The sequence below is a fragment of the Camarhynchus parvulus genome, chromosome 19 (genome assembly GCF_901933205.1).
Source record: "Camarhynchus parvulus chromosome 19, STF_HiC, whole genome shotgun sequence".
Lineage (NCBI taxonomy): Eukaryota > Metazoa > Chordata > Aves > Passeriformes > Thraupidae > Camarhynchus > Camarhynchus parvulus.
In genome coordinates, this window is record NC_044589.1 from 7629015 (window position 1) to 7644505 (window position 15491).

Sequence of the window (15491 nt, forward strand, 5' to 3'; positions counted from 1 at the left end):
TGCTGGATGCTTTGGCAGTGGTGTGAAGTTCAATCTCTGTTCTGTGTTTTGATGGTGAACACAATATAAAGCATGAAACCTGCAATGAAAAGGTAACCAGTTATTAAATTACCTTCACCTTCCCTGCTGGTTTAAGATCCGCCAGAGCAGACAACCCCTTCAGGTATAACTGTTTTTTATGCTTCTTAGACTGAAACTCAACCACTTCAGCCCTGTGAGTAACAGCATTTGCTAATCCGTGGTATTTTGCCATTTCTTACATCAGGAAATGCCCCGCTGTGCCACAACCATACAGAGACCGAGCGCTGCCAGGACTTTGTGAAATCTCCTACTTTGGGTCAGCGCTCTGCTGGTGGCGAATTTTATTTTCGGTGCTGCAACTCCGCTGTCCCGGAGCAGCAGCAGCATCCGGAGTCCTCGACTTTGGGGACAGAGAGGGCAACTTTTTATTCCGAATTGTGCAAAGCGGTGCCCAAAACCTCGGGGGAGCCGCACACCCGGGCCGGGGGATGCGGGAGCGGGGCCGGGGAGCGGGGCCGGGGTTGGGGGTTCAGGAGCGGGGCCGGGGAGCGGGGCCGGGGTTGGGGGTTCAGGAGCGGGGCCGGGCGCTGCGGGGGCGCGGTGCCGGTGCCGCCGGGTCCCGGCCAATGGCTCCGCGCCGCGCACTCCCCGCCCCGCTCGCCCCAAGCAGAAATAGCCCCGCCGCCCCGGCAGCGGCTTTTCCGCGGGGAGCGGGCGGCAGCGGCGGAGCATCCCGGGCGGAGCAGCCCCGGCCGGGCCGGCCCCGATGGCCCCGCGGGCGGCGGCGGCGGCGGGCGGGCGCTGAGCGGGACCCGCGGATGCCGGGCGGGGGCCGGGCGGTGCGGGCAGCGGGGGCCGCGACCCGGGGCTCGCCGCGCCCCTCCGGCCCCCCAGGGCCGCGGGGAGCCCGGACATGGGCGTTCGGCTGCCCCGGGGCGTGTTGGTACCTGCGGGAGGGCGCCCGGCGGAAAGTCCCTTCTTCCCATGATCAGCGCCTGCTCCCGGCGCTGGGCGCTCGCCATGGACACTATGAAAACCACCTACATCGTGCTGGAGCTCATCATCGCCGTGCTCTCCATCGCTGGCAACGTGCTGGTCTGCTGGGCCGTGGCCATCAACAGCACCTTGAAGAACGCCACCAACTATTTCCTGGTGTCGCTGGCCGTGGCCGATATCGCCGTGGGGTTGTTGGCCATCCCCTTCGCCATCACCATCAGCATCGGCTTCCACGTGGATTTTCACAGCTGCCTCTTCTTCGCCTGCTTCGTGCTGGTGCTGACCCAAAGCTCCATTTTCAGCCTGCTGGCTGTGGCCATCGACAGGTACCTGGCTATCAAGATCCCACTGAGGTAAGAGCTGCAGTGGGAGCGGGCAGCCGCATTCCCTGACAGCCCGGGTTTGACCTTCCTGCTCTTAGCGCTTCTAATCTCTAGCGCTGCCCCGAAAGTTTTACTGCTGACAGGTGGTGGAAATAGCAGAGGTTTGTCACTTGCTCGCTGCAGGAATGGGATCTGTGTCCTACTTTTGCTTCAGAACACACCTGGAAGTTCAGTTTCTTGAGGGTGTTTGCCTTGGGAGGGTCAGAGGTTTCCGGGAGGGCCCGCAGTGCTGTAAGGCTGTGTTTGGGATGGTTGTGGCTCATCTGTGCAGGTATTTATACAGCTCCTTTATTGCGGTGCCCAGGCATCTCCCAGGTGATTAAATAGATTAAATAGAGGAGCAGCCGCTCTTTCTCCTATTTCCTACTGTGAAAGGAGAAGAGGGGAGCAGAAAGGTTCACACGGCAGATTTTAGAGTTTTACAGTTCAGTCCCATCCAAGTGCAGCATCCAAGACATGAATTGTTTTCCCTCTAATTCATGGGAATTGAATTAAAATGGGGGGAAATGTATGGAATAGAAGTTACAGGCACCTCTCCAGTGGGCTGGTGCAGCAGCTCCCTTAAGCTGAAGTGCTCCAAACCCCAGGCTGTGCATTGAGAACCACCTGAGTTTGTTCATCTCAGTCTCCTCCGTGTCTCAGTTGTCCTTCCCTGGGAATAGGACATTGATGGAGCCCCCCGGGAGTGCAGGACAGCTCCAGGGACTGGCGGGGGGCAGAGGCGGCTGTGGAACAGGGACCTCAGCTGAACTCCGCAAAGCCGCCGCTTCCCTGGATTCCGCTCGTCCCCGGCATCTCCGGGGCAATGAAGTCGCCCTGAAACGACTTCAAAAGAGAGAAAACCCTTTCACCCTGTTCTGGCACCTTGCATCTGAGACCTCGCAGAGGTTGAGCAAATATGAATTAGTCATCGGGCCGAGGAGGAGAAGCGTGGCTGTGTGTCTGTGTGTCTGTGTGTCATGCGAGCGCGGCGCGTGGAAATTCCGGGGGATGTCGCGCAAGCGGGAGCGGACCTGCAGCGCGCAGCAGGGACGGGGACAGGTTGTTTCCAGCATCCCTGACCCTGTTTCTCACCCTCCCAGCATCCCTGACCCTGTTTCTGACCCTCCCAGCCACCCAGGCGGGCTCACAGAGCCACCCCGGCTCGGAAAATGCTGTCGTGTCTTTTCCACCCGCTCGCTCGGGGCTTCCCCGGGCTGGCGGGGCAGCGGCAGATACAGAAGCAGGTCAGATTTTTGCGTTTCAGTTTAATCACACCCCTGGCCACAAGCTGTCAGGCAATAATTCTGCTTTTGTTCCACAAGCACTTTGTGCAGCTGAGGGAACTGGTGAGGGGTCTGTGCTCTGCTGGGAGCTGGGGGGAAGCAGAGGATCAGAAATGCCCTGAGGGATCGTTCCTGTGCTCGCAGAGGGAAGTGCCTTTGCCAGCTGACGAAACTGCCAATATTTCCTCCTCTCCTTTCCCCCCAGTCCTGCTCTCGAGCAGGTTTGCTCGACTCTCCATCAGGGCAGTTCATCCCAGGGCAGTTTTGCCTTGCTTCGGGATTCTCTCCCAGCTTCGTTTTCCTCACCCCATCTCCCGCCAAAACTTTTATTCCATTTGCACAAACATCTTTATTCCTATGAGTCCTTTCAGGCTGGACACAAGTGGTGACCAAGGAGTCCCATCCTAGGCTGGCTGAAGTGTGAAAATTGGATTTAACTCCATCTTGGCATTGAGGCCTCTTTCAGTGCTCTCAGAAGGGAGCAGCAAGTAAAAAACTCCTTCCAAAGGAGGGGGCTTCTCCCTGTGAGGAGCAGGACAATGGACAGGAGATTTAGGGACTGATACTGAAAGGCTTTTTTCAGTTGTGCACCAAGATCAAAAGGGGACAGAGGTGGTTATAAATCTACACAGGCAAAACCCTTCTGGACTGCAGCAGGGCTTTCCCAGCAAGGCTTGGTTGGAGTTTTCTTTTCAGCATCATTATTCCACAGTGCTGCTGGCAGGGAGGGGGGAGGAACTTCTCCCACCACCCTCTCTGGGCAGGAGCCATTTCTGGAAGCAGGGCTGTGCTGTGGGAATGGGAAGCTGATCATCAATTTCTAGGAACAGAGACTGTAGGAAAAGCTTTTCTCATTTAAACACCAGTTCTGGAGGCCAGTGCAGAGGCTGATACCTGGCCATGGAGTATTAAATGTTTAAGAAAATGATTTGTGCCCAGCCCTGTGCAGTGATTACCATAAATAATGTGGTTGTTGCAGAGCAGATGAGTGTTCTTGTCACATCCAGGGTTCCATCAGCTCCCTGTGGAAAGCTCGGTAGGGACATTAAGGACTGGCTGTGCCACATTATTTAATACCCTTTCAGAGCTGTTAGAGAGGCTGGGCAGGCCTGTGGGCTGGGGTGCACAGCAGAACTTTGCATTACAGCCAGGCTAATAATGGATTTTTCAGCTCTGTGGCTGAACCAAGAAATCCCATGGGGAAGAGGAAAATTGTTTCAGTGAAACTGGAACAGGGATTTTGGGAGGTTTCAGTGGAGCAAAGTGATCCTGACCAACCTGGCAGATTTGGGGTTGAGTTGCCCAACCCTTCCGATGTGGCTGTGCTGCTCTTTGAGGTCAAGACCTCCTCACTGGGGAAGGAACTGACAACTTCTCATCTGGAGAACTACAGAACAAAAAAATCTTATTTTAAAAATGGTGGTTTAGAGCCCTCCCTCTTCTGGCTAAAAATATTTGCTGAATTTGACCCGAAGCCATGAATTCTTTGTGTCCCTCGAAACTCGTATTTCGCTTGTTTGCTTTTGATGAATTTTCTGTTTGTGGAGAAGCCCCCACCCACACTGCCCATTCTGTGCAGCTGCAGCTCCCAGCCCTGCCCTGGCTCCCTTCTCCCTTGGCCATCACCAGGATGCAGCTCCTTGTCCTTGTCCCCTCTTCCTGCACCCTCCTGGCTGCTGCCACTCCTGAGTGCCCATCCCTGTGCCCAGCTCCACCCCAGCACTTCCTCCAAGCAGAATATCCCAGCCAGGGAATCTCTCAGCAGCAGCAAATCCATCCTGCAGAGAGCACTTGGCACAGAGGCTTTTGCTCTCTGGCTTTCTCCAGGGCTGGATTTCACCCCACAGTCCCGTAGCTGGGAGCCAAAGAAGATTTGTAGGTGGAATAAAACAGTTTCCTTTTATTTGCATTAACCCAAATCCTTTGGCATGGAGAAGAATTGTAGGTAGGGAAGGATGCCTGGAACAAACGTGTCAGGAATTAGGGAGGGAGAAGAGAATCTGTATTTAGAGAGCAAAAGGAGAGTGAAACACTGAGCAACAGCAGAGTGTGTGTGCCCCTGTGCACTGGTACCTCCTGCAGGACAGTGACTGTGGTGCTGCTGCCTGGCAAACACCCCAGCTGGGACCTGCCCTGGGAAAATCATCCCCAGATCCCTGGGATCTGAGCTGATCTGCTTCTTGTCCTGGGCTTTGTTCTCTCCCCTCTTCAGCTTCACCCCTTGCAGATGTGCAGGACTGATGTTCCAGGGAAGCTTTGCTATGAACTGGAATCCCAGCCACATCCTCTCCCTTTCTGCACATCTTTGAGCCCTTGCTGCCCCTCCTGCAGCCAGAGGATCCTCCCATGGATTCCCCACCAGTTAATGGGATCAGGATCTGTCAGTGGTGCTGCCCTGTCCTGCCTCTGCTCCTGCCAGTGTCCCACAGGAGCTGCTGCCCCCCTTGGCTTTGACATGGGGAAGGCAGGAGGGCTGCTCCTTCCTGCTGGCCTCGTGGGACAGATTCAGTTTGGATTGTTGCTGTTTTTTCCTCATCCTTCCCAGAGGTGGCCTGGCTGATGCTGAGGCTCTGTGCTGCAGGGGAGGGGCCCCCTCTGAGGTGTTCCCCTGCAGGGATCTGTTCCCAGATCCCTGCCAGATCCCAGCTTTGCTCAGCAAAGCAAACTGCTGGGGTTTGATGTCAGGTGGGACTGGAGCCACTGGGGAGCAGAGAAAATCCTCCTGGTGTTCACCTGGCACTCTGTGAGTGCCATCAGCACACAGAGCTGCTCTTCCTCCCTGTGCCTTTGCCTCATTTCCTTCTGTCCTTGCACTGCCCTTCATCTGAACCCCTGGTGAGTTCTGCTCCTGTGCTGTGGCCACTCCTGAGCATCCCAATTCTGCTGCCAGAGCCTCCCCATCCCCAGGGTGCTGTGCCTGGCCTTGGTTATCTCTGAGTTACAAACCAAAGTGCCACAAACCCAGCAGGGGCAGGAGGGCTGGGGTGTTCCCTTGAGCAATGGAGCTGTCACAGCTTTAGGAACTTTGTGGCAGCCAAGCTGGGCCCAGGGACGTGGGAGGCTCCCCCAGGGCTGCCACTCGCTGCAGCCTTTGGGTGCAGCCAAAACACAACAACAAAATCAGGAATAATCACATGTGCCCTCATGGCAATAAAGTAGAGAGGGGAAATCACAGCTATTTTTAGCTGTGAGCAGCCTGGTTTCCTTTAAAATGCATGTCCCAGATTTTTATATCTTTTCCGCACCTCCGAGGCCACTTCCCAAAAAAACAAAAGTCCTGACAGGAAAAGGAATTGGGGCCTCTTGGGGACCTCTGCCCCCTCTGCAGCAGCTGGGGGACAGCAGAGATGTCAGGGAGCATCAGGGATGTCAGGGCTGGCTCCAGGCTGTTGGCTGAGGGCACTGATCTCCAGGCTGAGTCAGGACCCAGATTTTGGATTTAGGTTTTTATTGTTTTGGCCAGCTCAATCTGTAAAAACAAATACAGGTTAATTTTAAGATTTTTTTAAAAAAGAGGAACATCGGAAATCCAGCATAATTTTGCTCCAGAAGATTTTTTGACCTCTCCCAGCAAAAAATACACAAAACCGAAATGTTTTGGCAGAAACTGTTTTATCTTGAAGCTGCAAGTTTTTGCTTTGTTAATTATCAAGCTGGTGCTTGGGATTTTTATGAAATTTTCTGTTTGCCAGAGCAATGAGCACAGACCACAAAACTGAGTCTGAGGAGTGTTCTGCCCCAGCCCTGGGCTGCCCCAGGCAGTGACCACGCGGGGTTTGGGGACTCCTCTTACTGTATTTGATCCACAAGATGCCAGGAATTGGTGACTCCAGCTGTGCCTACAGATGTGTCAGTCCTCAGGCTCTCAGGCTTGCAGAAGGGACTGAGTTTAGGGAATTTGTGCAATCCAAAGAGAGGATTAACTCCTAATCCAATGGATGACATCAGGCCTGGGCAGGAGCCACAAATAACCTGGGAGTGCATCAGTGGGGGTCTGTCCCTGTGGGTGTCCCTGCTCTGCCACCCTGCAGTGCCCTGTGGGCTCTGGTGTCACTGGCACCAGAGCTGCTGGGGACAAGGGACAGAGCACAATCCCTGCAGGAGCAGCTCTTGGCCATGTCCCCCTTTCCCAGTGCTCAAACCTTCCATGGCATTGTGCCCCTTGTGCTGGTACAGGCTGGGGGCTCTGTCCAGCCTGGAAGTGCCCAGGCAGGGAGGAGAGGATGAGGATGGGCTGGGGGCTCTGTCCAGCCTGGAAGTGCCCAGGCAGGGGCAGGATGGGCTCCTGGAGCTGCTGGGGTGAGGCTGGGAGGGCTCGGGGCTGACCCTGCCCCATCCCCCTGCCCCTGGGCTCTGCAGCCGAGCTCGGTGGGGCTGCTGGGGGGAAAGGCAGCGCTTTGGAAACTTTGGGAAGGGGGTTCCTCCCCTTTGATTGCAGAAGGAGGATCCAGCAGGGATCTGCCATCCCCCCTTATCTGCTATCGCTTGAGCCGGCGCTGGGAGGGGCAGCGGGACCGCCCCAAACAGCTGCCCCTGACCCAGCCCCTATCTCCCCCCTGCCAGGCACCTTTAACTGAGCCCCTGGTGCTGCACAGCCAGGCCTGACCCTCGGGGAGCCTCGGGAGGACAGAAACCCCCAGCCCCAGGCCCCAGCAGGCTGATAAGGCTGATAAGGCTGGGCTGCAGAGCCCCGGGGGGCTGAGGAGGAGCTCAGGCCTTAAACAGGGGAGAACTGCGGGGCTGTGCTCTAGGGCTGACCCAGGAACATAGAGCACCGGGATCGCACTGGTTCCACGCCAGAGTCACACCAGTATCACACTGGTTCCACACAATTATCCACCCCTATCACACCAGTCCCACTCTCCCCTGCAGGCACAGCACCTTTTTGGGGCAGCTGCTGCTGTTTGGCTGCCGGGGGCTGCCGGAGCGTGGGAGCAGCCAGCAGGGCGAGGGGGCTGAGCTCATTTCCTTCCTGTGCTCCGGGGCTCTTTGGCCTCTGTTTGCCCCAGCCCGGCTTGGCCCAGCCCGCTGACACCCCCGGTGTCTGAGCTCGGCTTTCAGCCGCCTTTTCTCACGCTGCCGAGCCCCGAACGCGGGCAGCTCTCACCTGCGAACCCCTCGGGGCCGCTCGAGAGGCGAGGCGCTCGCACCTGCCCGGCCCCGGCGGTGCAGGGCTGCGAGCCCCCGCAGCATCCCCGGCTGCAGGTCCCGTGTGAACCCCCAGATTACCCGGCCGTGTGCCATGTGCAGGTTTTATACCTCTCCCGTGTTCCTCCTTCCCACATCGCTGCACAGCCCCGTGGCTGTCCCCCGTCTCTCTCCCGGCTCTGTCGCCACCCGGGGAGGGAGGGCTCACAGGGGGGAATGGGCATGAATGAGAACATCCCAGGCAGGTTTTAAACCTGCAGGTGTCTGACAGCCCCAGCTCGTGGCTGGGGACAAGGGAGGGGACACTGCCTTCCACCCGGGAGGGCTGGGGGTGCCCGTTCCTCTGGGGGTGCCCGTTCCTCTCTTCCTCCTGCTCCTGACCCGTGAGCTCACCTGAGCTGGGCTGGCAGGCGACAGACACTGTGGCAGTGGACAGAGTGACACTGTGACTGTGACACCGTGACACTGACACTGTGACACTGTGGCAGTGGCAGTGTGGCAGTCCCGCCCAGCGGAAGGCCGGCAGCGCTGCTGCTGTCCCCTCACAATGGGGACAGATGCAGGAGGAAGTGATTTGTCTGCCCAGGACAGGGACACTCGCAGCTGTCCCACTTCCCCAGCTGACAGCGTCACCACCGAGCACAGCTCTGGCCGCCAGCTCCTTCCTGCTTCAACAGCACAGCTTTTTCTTTTTATTTCTTTTTCTTTCTTTTTCTTTTTCTTTCTTTTTCTTCTCCCCCCTCCTCTCTAAGGTGCAATTTATGATTCATTTAAAGTGTCCTGCCAGGACATTTCAGCTGCTGTGTGATCTCCATTCTGTGGCTGTGCATGGAGCACAGAGGCAGCAACGGTGCTTATTTTGTCAAAGCTAAAAAAAATAATAAAAAAGGAGCAAGATGCAAAGTACAGCTGTGAGGAGGTGACAAGGACACAATGCTTGGCAGCCGAGCTGCTCTCACCCCTTGTGAATGGAGGTGTCTGTGCACTTCCCTTCACACATAAAATAGCAATACATGAATTGTCACTGGCTGTTTGTACCACAGCACCTGCCTGCTCTCAGCTCTGCAAACTCCATCTGCTCCTCTCCCTGCATCCAGCAGCCTGGGCCTGGGGCAGGGTGGGGAGGGAGCTGGGAAGCACAAACCACGTGTGGGTTTGGAGTTGAAGCTCTGGAATTGTTCATTGGGGGCTGATCCTGCTCTGGAGGCAGTGGGAGAACCCAAAGTCCCTGAGCAGCCTCTGCCCTGGCCCAGGGACAGGAGGGACAGGCCAGGGCTGTGTGGCACCCCCAGGCTGTGATGTGGGACAGGCAGGGCTCTCCTGCTCCTGCTCTCTGACATAAACCATGTGGCCATAACCCCGTTCCAGTGTTTCCTCCAGCTGCCCCAAAATCTGAATTTCTCCTCCTGTGCTTTCCTTGACTGGCAGAGCTCAGGGGCAGCAGGGCTGGGCTGAGCTCCCCGGGGTCCAGCAGGGGCTGGTGGCAGATGCCAGGGACGTGCAGGACATGACTCAGTTCCTGCCAGGCCGGGCTGGCAGCGTGTCCTGCTCTGTGCCAGCCGTGCTCAGCACCAGCCTGGGCACCTTGGCTGCTCCCCAGCCCCAGGAAGTGGCAGCAGAAACGCAAAAACCCCAACCCCAACCATCCTCCAACACACAGAGCGAGATTCTGACCAGAATTCACTCTTTTGGTGTTTGCTGTGAGCTCCCCTAGGAAAACCCTGGGGTTTGGAGGGGCCACGGGGATGCTGCTGTGGGAAGGCCACCAGGAGCAGGGGACAGCTCGTGGAGCCCTGGCTGTGGCCTGTGTGGGTGAGGGCACAGCAGGGACAGCCCCAGTGCCCACGGGGACACTGCAAGGGCTGAGCTGTCCCTCAGGCAGCCCCTTGTCCTCCTGCAGTGACACTGGTGGCCAGTGCTCAGGACAGGAGCCTGACCCGCCCCACCATGGCCTCGGGGCTCCTTTGAGAGGGCAGGGGTGGGAGCTGGGGTAATTAAAGCCTTCATGCTGACTGCACCAGTAAAGAGACTTTAGAAGGAACTAACACATTGCCAGGTTATTTAATTCCAATAAATCATTTAAAAATATTCAGCTGTTATTTACATTAAGGCAACATTTGATGCCTCCGGGGGAAAGCGTAGAGGTGATTCAATATTTGTTATACATTAGTTGAGCAGAGTTAGGTGAGTAAATTTACTTTAATGGGCTTTTTTTGGTGTAATAATACTAAGCCTAAAAGAGAATGAAGGAGGGGTTTGCTGGAGAATTCTGAGCTGTGGAAATCTGTTGGTTCCTCACTGTCTGACCCTGTTTTATGGAGCTTAGGGAAGAGCTTGTGAGACTTCTCATATCTGGATCTGGTGACATTCATTAATTTATTTTTTTAAGCCTGTGCTTAACTTGTGTTGACTTAAGGGCAATACAGGCAGGGTCCCACCAAGTAAGTGTATTAAGGTAATTAATGAACAACTCCAGGACCTCAGGCTATTCTCAGTTTCACCTTGGGCTCTTGTGGCTGGCCACAGCAGTGACCATCAGCTGGATGAGAGATGGTGGGAGGGCTCTGCAATGAAAATTCTGGGGAAATGAAGAGCTAATCTGAGCAGGGCAGTTGTTCCCTGTGAAAAACCATCTCCATCTCTATGCTGGGCCTCCAGCCCTCCCCACTGCTCAGCTCTGCCTCTTGCAGACTGGAATGTTTTCACATCTCTCAGGAGATATAAAAATGCACGTGCCACGTCCCTCTGCAGCTCTGCTGGGAGGAGCCAGCAGCTCTAAAATAAACAGGACACCAGGACAGCCACTGGAACACCAAGTGGCTTCTTGACTGGTCTTGTAAACCCTCAAGCCAAGCCTTATCTTAGCAGAAGAGTTCAAGAGAAGAGCAGATGGAAGAAGCTTTATTTGGGGCCAAGTCAGCACTCAATGTCACCAGCCTGGGACCTCAGCATGGCCAAGGTGGCTCCTCCTGTTCCTCAGCACACAAACCCCTCCATTCCTTCAGTTTCTGCTTCTAAACAATGGCCCTTTGGCATTTTCCAGTCTCACCATGGTAGTTTTTGGGATGGAGCACCTGGAGAGATCCTCTAGGCAGGGCAAGCCCGAGCCAGAGCTGCAGAGCTGAGAGAGCAGCAGCTCCTGGTGCCTCTGCAGCACTGACTGAGCTTGGCCAGGGCTGCAGCTCAAGACTCAGACTTGGCCAAGAGATTGAATTTCTGTCAGCTTCTCAAATCTCAATGATTTCAGGTCCCACAAGCCCAGACCAGCTCCAGCTTCTGAATACTTAATGTGGGGTCTCAAAGCAACAGGCTTGGCCTCACTGATGCCCTACTTGAGAACTTCTCATCTTCTAAGGATTGGAACTTAATAATGAGAGAAAAATGCAGGAGAAGCCCCTCAGTGGCTGGATCTACCCTTCAGACACCAACCCATGGTCTGTGTCCACAATTCAGCAGCACCTAAATGTGGCTGCTGCTCCTGCATCGTCCCAGCCAGCCCAGCCTGAAGGAGCTGAGGGCTGCCCCAGCCCCTCTTTGAGCCCCAGTGTCCCCCCATCCTTGCAGAGGAGCTGGAGCTCACTCACACAGTGATTCACAGCACAGCTGCAGCTCTGTGGGAATAAAACCCTCCCCTGCCTCACGGCCGGAAGAAAATCAGAACAAACGTTCTTAGGGAAGGAGGAGCAGGGCAGCCCAGCCAGAGTAAACAAGCACTGACAGAAGGGTGTGGGAAGGAGGGGATGTGTGGCAGCCAGCAGACTCTGCCTGGCTGTGGAGAGGACAGGAATGGGTTTCTCATGTTGTCTTCTGGCACCTGCAGGTTCTTCCTATCTCCAGACAGGGATCTGACTGATGCTTTGATTTTGGCAGCTGCTCTGGTTGCTCCCAAACCAGACTTCTGACTTTTGCCGCTTCAGGTTCCAGCTCTGTTTGTGTCTCTGAGCATCTGAGGGCTGGAGGGGCCATGAAGGGACTCTGGCACGAGGAAGGTGTGGGGCAGCACCAGGCTCAGCTCTGCACCAACCTGTCCCTGGGCCACAGCAGAGCTTCTTCATAACCCAATGGGACTGCAAGGTGGAACTGGGCACCAGCACTGCCCCAGCTGGACGGGGTCAGCCCAGGAATTGGCCCAGCAGCTGCCCCAGCGTGCCCAGCAGGGGCTGCTCAGAGCCAGAGAGCGTCAGGGAGCCTCCCTGTCCGTGCCCTGCTGGCAGTTGGTGGTTTAGGATCACGCAATGATAAAGCTTTTTTTAAGCCCCCAAATCCCTTCCCTCCCCTTGCAGGGGGTTTGTGGGCTGGGGCAGCGCCTGGCGCCTCTCAGGAATAGAAAACGAGTCACCTCGGCGTGTGGGTGGAGACACAGGTGAGAGGTTTTGCCCCTCGGGCGATCACAGAGGTGAGGCCCCCTCGTGGGTGTGCCTTTTGTCTCATTAACCAAAACACGGATGCCTTTAACTGCAGGGAAGCCAGCAGTGCTCGTTTATGTAACATTTGCTGTGGTTTTGTCCCGGGGGGGGCTGCAGGTACAACAGCCTGGTGACCGGCAAGCGGGCGAGGGGACTCATCGCAGTGCTGTGGCTGCTGTCCTTTGGGATTGGACTGACCCCTCTGATGGGCTGGAATAAAGCCATGAGCGGCTGTCCCAACGCCACCAACGAGACAGGGACAGAGCCCCAGGGCTGCTTCATCTCGTGCCTCTTTGAGAACGTGGTGACCATGAGCTACATGGTCTACTTCAACTTCTTCGGCTGCGTGCTGCTCCCGCTCGTCATCATGCTGGGGATCTACGTCAAGATATTCATGGTGGCCTGCAAGCAGCTGCACCAGATCGAGCTGATGGGCAACTCCAGGACCACCCTGCAGAAGGAGGTACACGCAGCCAAGTCTCTGGCCATCATCGTGGGCCTGTTTGCCTTCTGCTGGCTGCCCCTGCACATCCTGAACTGCATCACGCACTTCCACGAGGGCTTCTCCAGCTCCAAGCCCGAGTGGGTGATGTACGTGGCCATCATCCTGTCCCACGCCAACTCCGTCATCAACCCCATCATCTACGCCTACAGGATCCGGGATTTCCGCTGCACCTTCCGCAAGATCCTCTCCAAGATCCTCTGCAAGGCCCAAGAGCTCCCCAAGTGTCCCTCGGAGCACAACCAGCACCTGACTGCCATCAACATCAGCTCCCCCGCGGCCTCGGTGACCGTGTGAGCCCGGCCCTGCTGCCCTGGCACTGCCCTGCCCTGCCCTGCCCTGCCCTGCCAGCAGGGCTCAGACATGACCACTATGGACTCGTGCAGCTCTGGTTTTATTTTTATTTTTATTTTTGTAATGAACGTCGTGCCTGGTAGAGGAGTGACCTGAGCGGGGACACTGAGTGCAGTTCGCCCTCCTCTGTAGCCCCTGGGGCTGTGATCCCGTTGTGTTTCCTTTCCAGGTGTTTTCTTTCCAGGCTGGACACTGACTGGGGAAGACTCACCTGCTGGGGGGGTGTTTCCCCAATTGTGCTGCTCATGTCAAGTCATAGGATCTTTATTTTAATTATTATTATTATTTTTTTTAATATTTGGTTTCATTTAGGAGTAATAATTTTGTGTCTGTTTTTTGAGTTGTTCTCCAAGTTCATACTTGACAGCACTTTGGTAATACCCTAATTATTCCATCAATTGTTTGATGCAGCTTGTATTCTCTGATGGGAAAAAGTCTTACTCAGCCCAGTTGCTGATGTGAAACTGAATCTGTGTTCCAGGCACTGAGGGGAGGGACTGTGAGGATGGGAAAACCAGGTCAGGACTGGCCAGCCCAGCATGGAACCCCCATTTACTGCAAGATTTGAGAAAAGACTTGACCAAGGTTTTACTGCCTTGAAATCACTTTGGTTCACAGGGCTGTGCAGCCCAGGTTTGCTTCCAGATCTGTTTGCAGCTATCAAAGTGCAGGAGGCAGAAGTGCCCCAATGGTCCTGGCTGCTCTGAACCACAGCCACCAAGGCCAATGTCACCCTGCCTTGGGGACACGAGCCCCACAATTGGGTTTTTGCTCTGCCAGCCTTGCAGAGCCTCCACAAGGGCAGGTTTTAGCTGTGAGAGGTGGATGCTGCAGCTCCCTGACTCCTAAAGCTCGGTCTGGCTGGGACACCTCTGCAGCCCTGTAACCCCCAGAAGCTGTGAATGCTTTTTTTTCCCTAATAGTAATTTTCATATTTTTATCCCTGAAAAATTGTACTTGAATCATACAGAAATCAAATCTATATTTTTTTAAAATTCTGTTGCACTAAAAGTGGGGTACAAGACCCCAGGAGTTTCATTTCTCTGGCATATATAATGACAAATATGGTGTAAAATCAATTGAAAAGCTGAAGAAATCTTGTTCCTGCAGCATCTCCTGTGCCAGCTGGCAAGAGCTGCAGGCAGCAGCTGCAGGAATGACTCTGGGCCCACCATGCACAGGGAATGGTTCCCTGGGAGTGCTGGATTTCACTGCCACTGGAGCAGCTCAGCCCCAGAGCTGGGTGAAATCACCAGAGAGCTCTGAATGGCTTTGCAGGGTTTCTACAATGTCCAAATTTAGCTTCAGCTCAGTGTCTCAGATCTGAGCAGGCCCTGCCCCAGGTGCTCCTCCTTTACCAGCCCCACTCAGCTTTGCTGCACCTGCCTTGGCCAGGGCCCAGCTGAGCCAGGGCCACCTCCTGCCATCAGGGCAGGGCCTGCCTCTCTCCTGCCTCCATCCCTTCCCTTCTGCGTTATCTTTGGCCCTGTTCCTGCTGTTAATCAGGGCTGGAAAGCAGCAGGGTTTCACCTGCAGCCCTGGCAGTGTTGCCAAGTGGTTGCAAGCCACATTTATCCTCACAACAAAGGATGGAATCTCTGCCTTTGGCTGCCTGAAACTGCCCCAAACTCTCACAGCAGCAGCAGAGTGAAACTCTCAGTGCTGTAACACCCAGAGAGAAGGTCCCAGAACATTTGTGCACATGTGAGACCTTCCAGTGCAGCTCAGCATCCACCACTGCTCCCTTCCCATGAGCCAGAATTCCTGCAGCTGGATTGGAGCATCCTTAGTCCAGCTGTGCCTTTGGGCTGTCAGGCATTAACTCTGGCCCAGGCCATGGCCACTGGGCACAGGAAATGCCTTTGTGGATCTGAGCCAAACATATTGCAAGGCAAAATAAAAATAGGACACCTCCCTTGCCCCCCTCAATAAAAAGCTCATTTCTCATAAAAATGTGAAGCAAAAGCAGCAGAGGAACTTTCTGTAGCCAGTGCAGCTGTGGCCATGGAGCTGTCCCTGCTCTGCTGTACATGGATGGAAGTGTTCTCCTCATGTTGCTGAGATTCCGTATTTGCAGGAACTGTTATTTTCATCCAAAATGCTTCATTTACCACCCACAGCACCTGGCACAGCCTGTGCCCCATTATTTCTGGTGGTTGATGCAGCAGGAGAGGCCACAGTGCCCTCAGGGAGCACAGAGCATGGACAGGGAATCCCAGCTGGCTCCCAGGGAAGCAGCCTGGAGGTGCTCAGTGTGTCTGAAAATGTTTGATTTAAAGCACAACAACCACATTGATGCTTCCAAAGATCCTGTTCCAGTGGAGGCACAGAGCTGTCACCAGTCTCAGGGTGCTGAGGGGTCCCTGCCCAAGTCCCTGGACCAGGTTTGCCACTGGAAAATCAGAAATTGCTCTGA

At 55.3% G+C, this 15491-nt stretch overlaps 1 protein-coding gene across 1 annotated transcript; it reads left to right on the forward strand.

Annotated features, from left to right (window-relative positions):
- The first annotated feature begins 946 nt into the window (after positions 1–946).
- On the forward strand, positions 947–13473 carry ADORA2B (adenosine A2b receptor). Its single transcript, XM_030962891.1, has 2 exons — positions 947–1370; positions 12337–13473. Exons 1-2 carry the CDS (start codon positions 1006–1008, stop codon positions 13016–13018), a joined length of 1047 nt encoding a protein of 348 aa, XP_030818751.1. The 5' UTR covers positions 947–1005; the 3' UTR covers positions 13019–13473.
- Positions 13474–15491: the final 2018 nt, after the last annotated feature.

What these genes read in the sequence shown, in the direction of transcription:
- ADORA2B (XM_030962891.1), top strand. Translation starts at nt 1,006, where the DNA reads ATGATCAGCGCCTGCTCCCGGCGCTGGGCGCTCGCCATGGACACTATG. An exon ending in GCTATCAAGATCCCACTGAG is followed by an intron (nt 1,371 to 12,336) that starts GTAAGAGCTGCA and finishes GGGGGGCTGCAG; the next exon opens with GTACAACAGCCTGGTGACCG.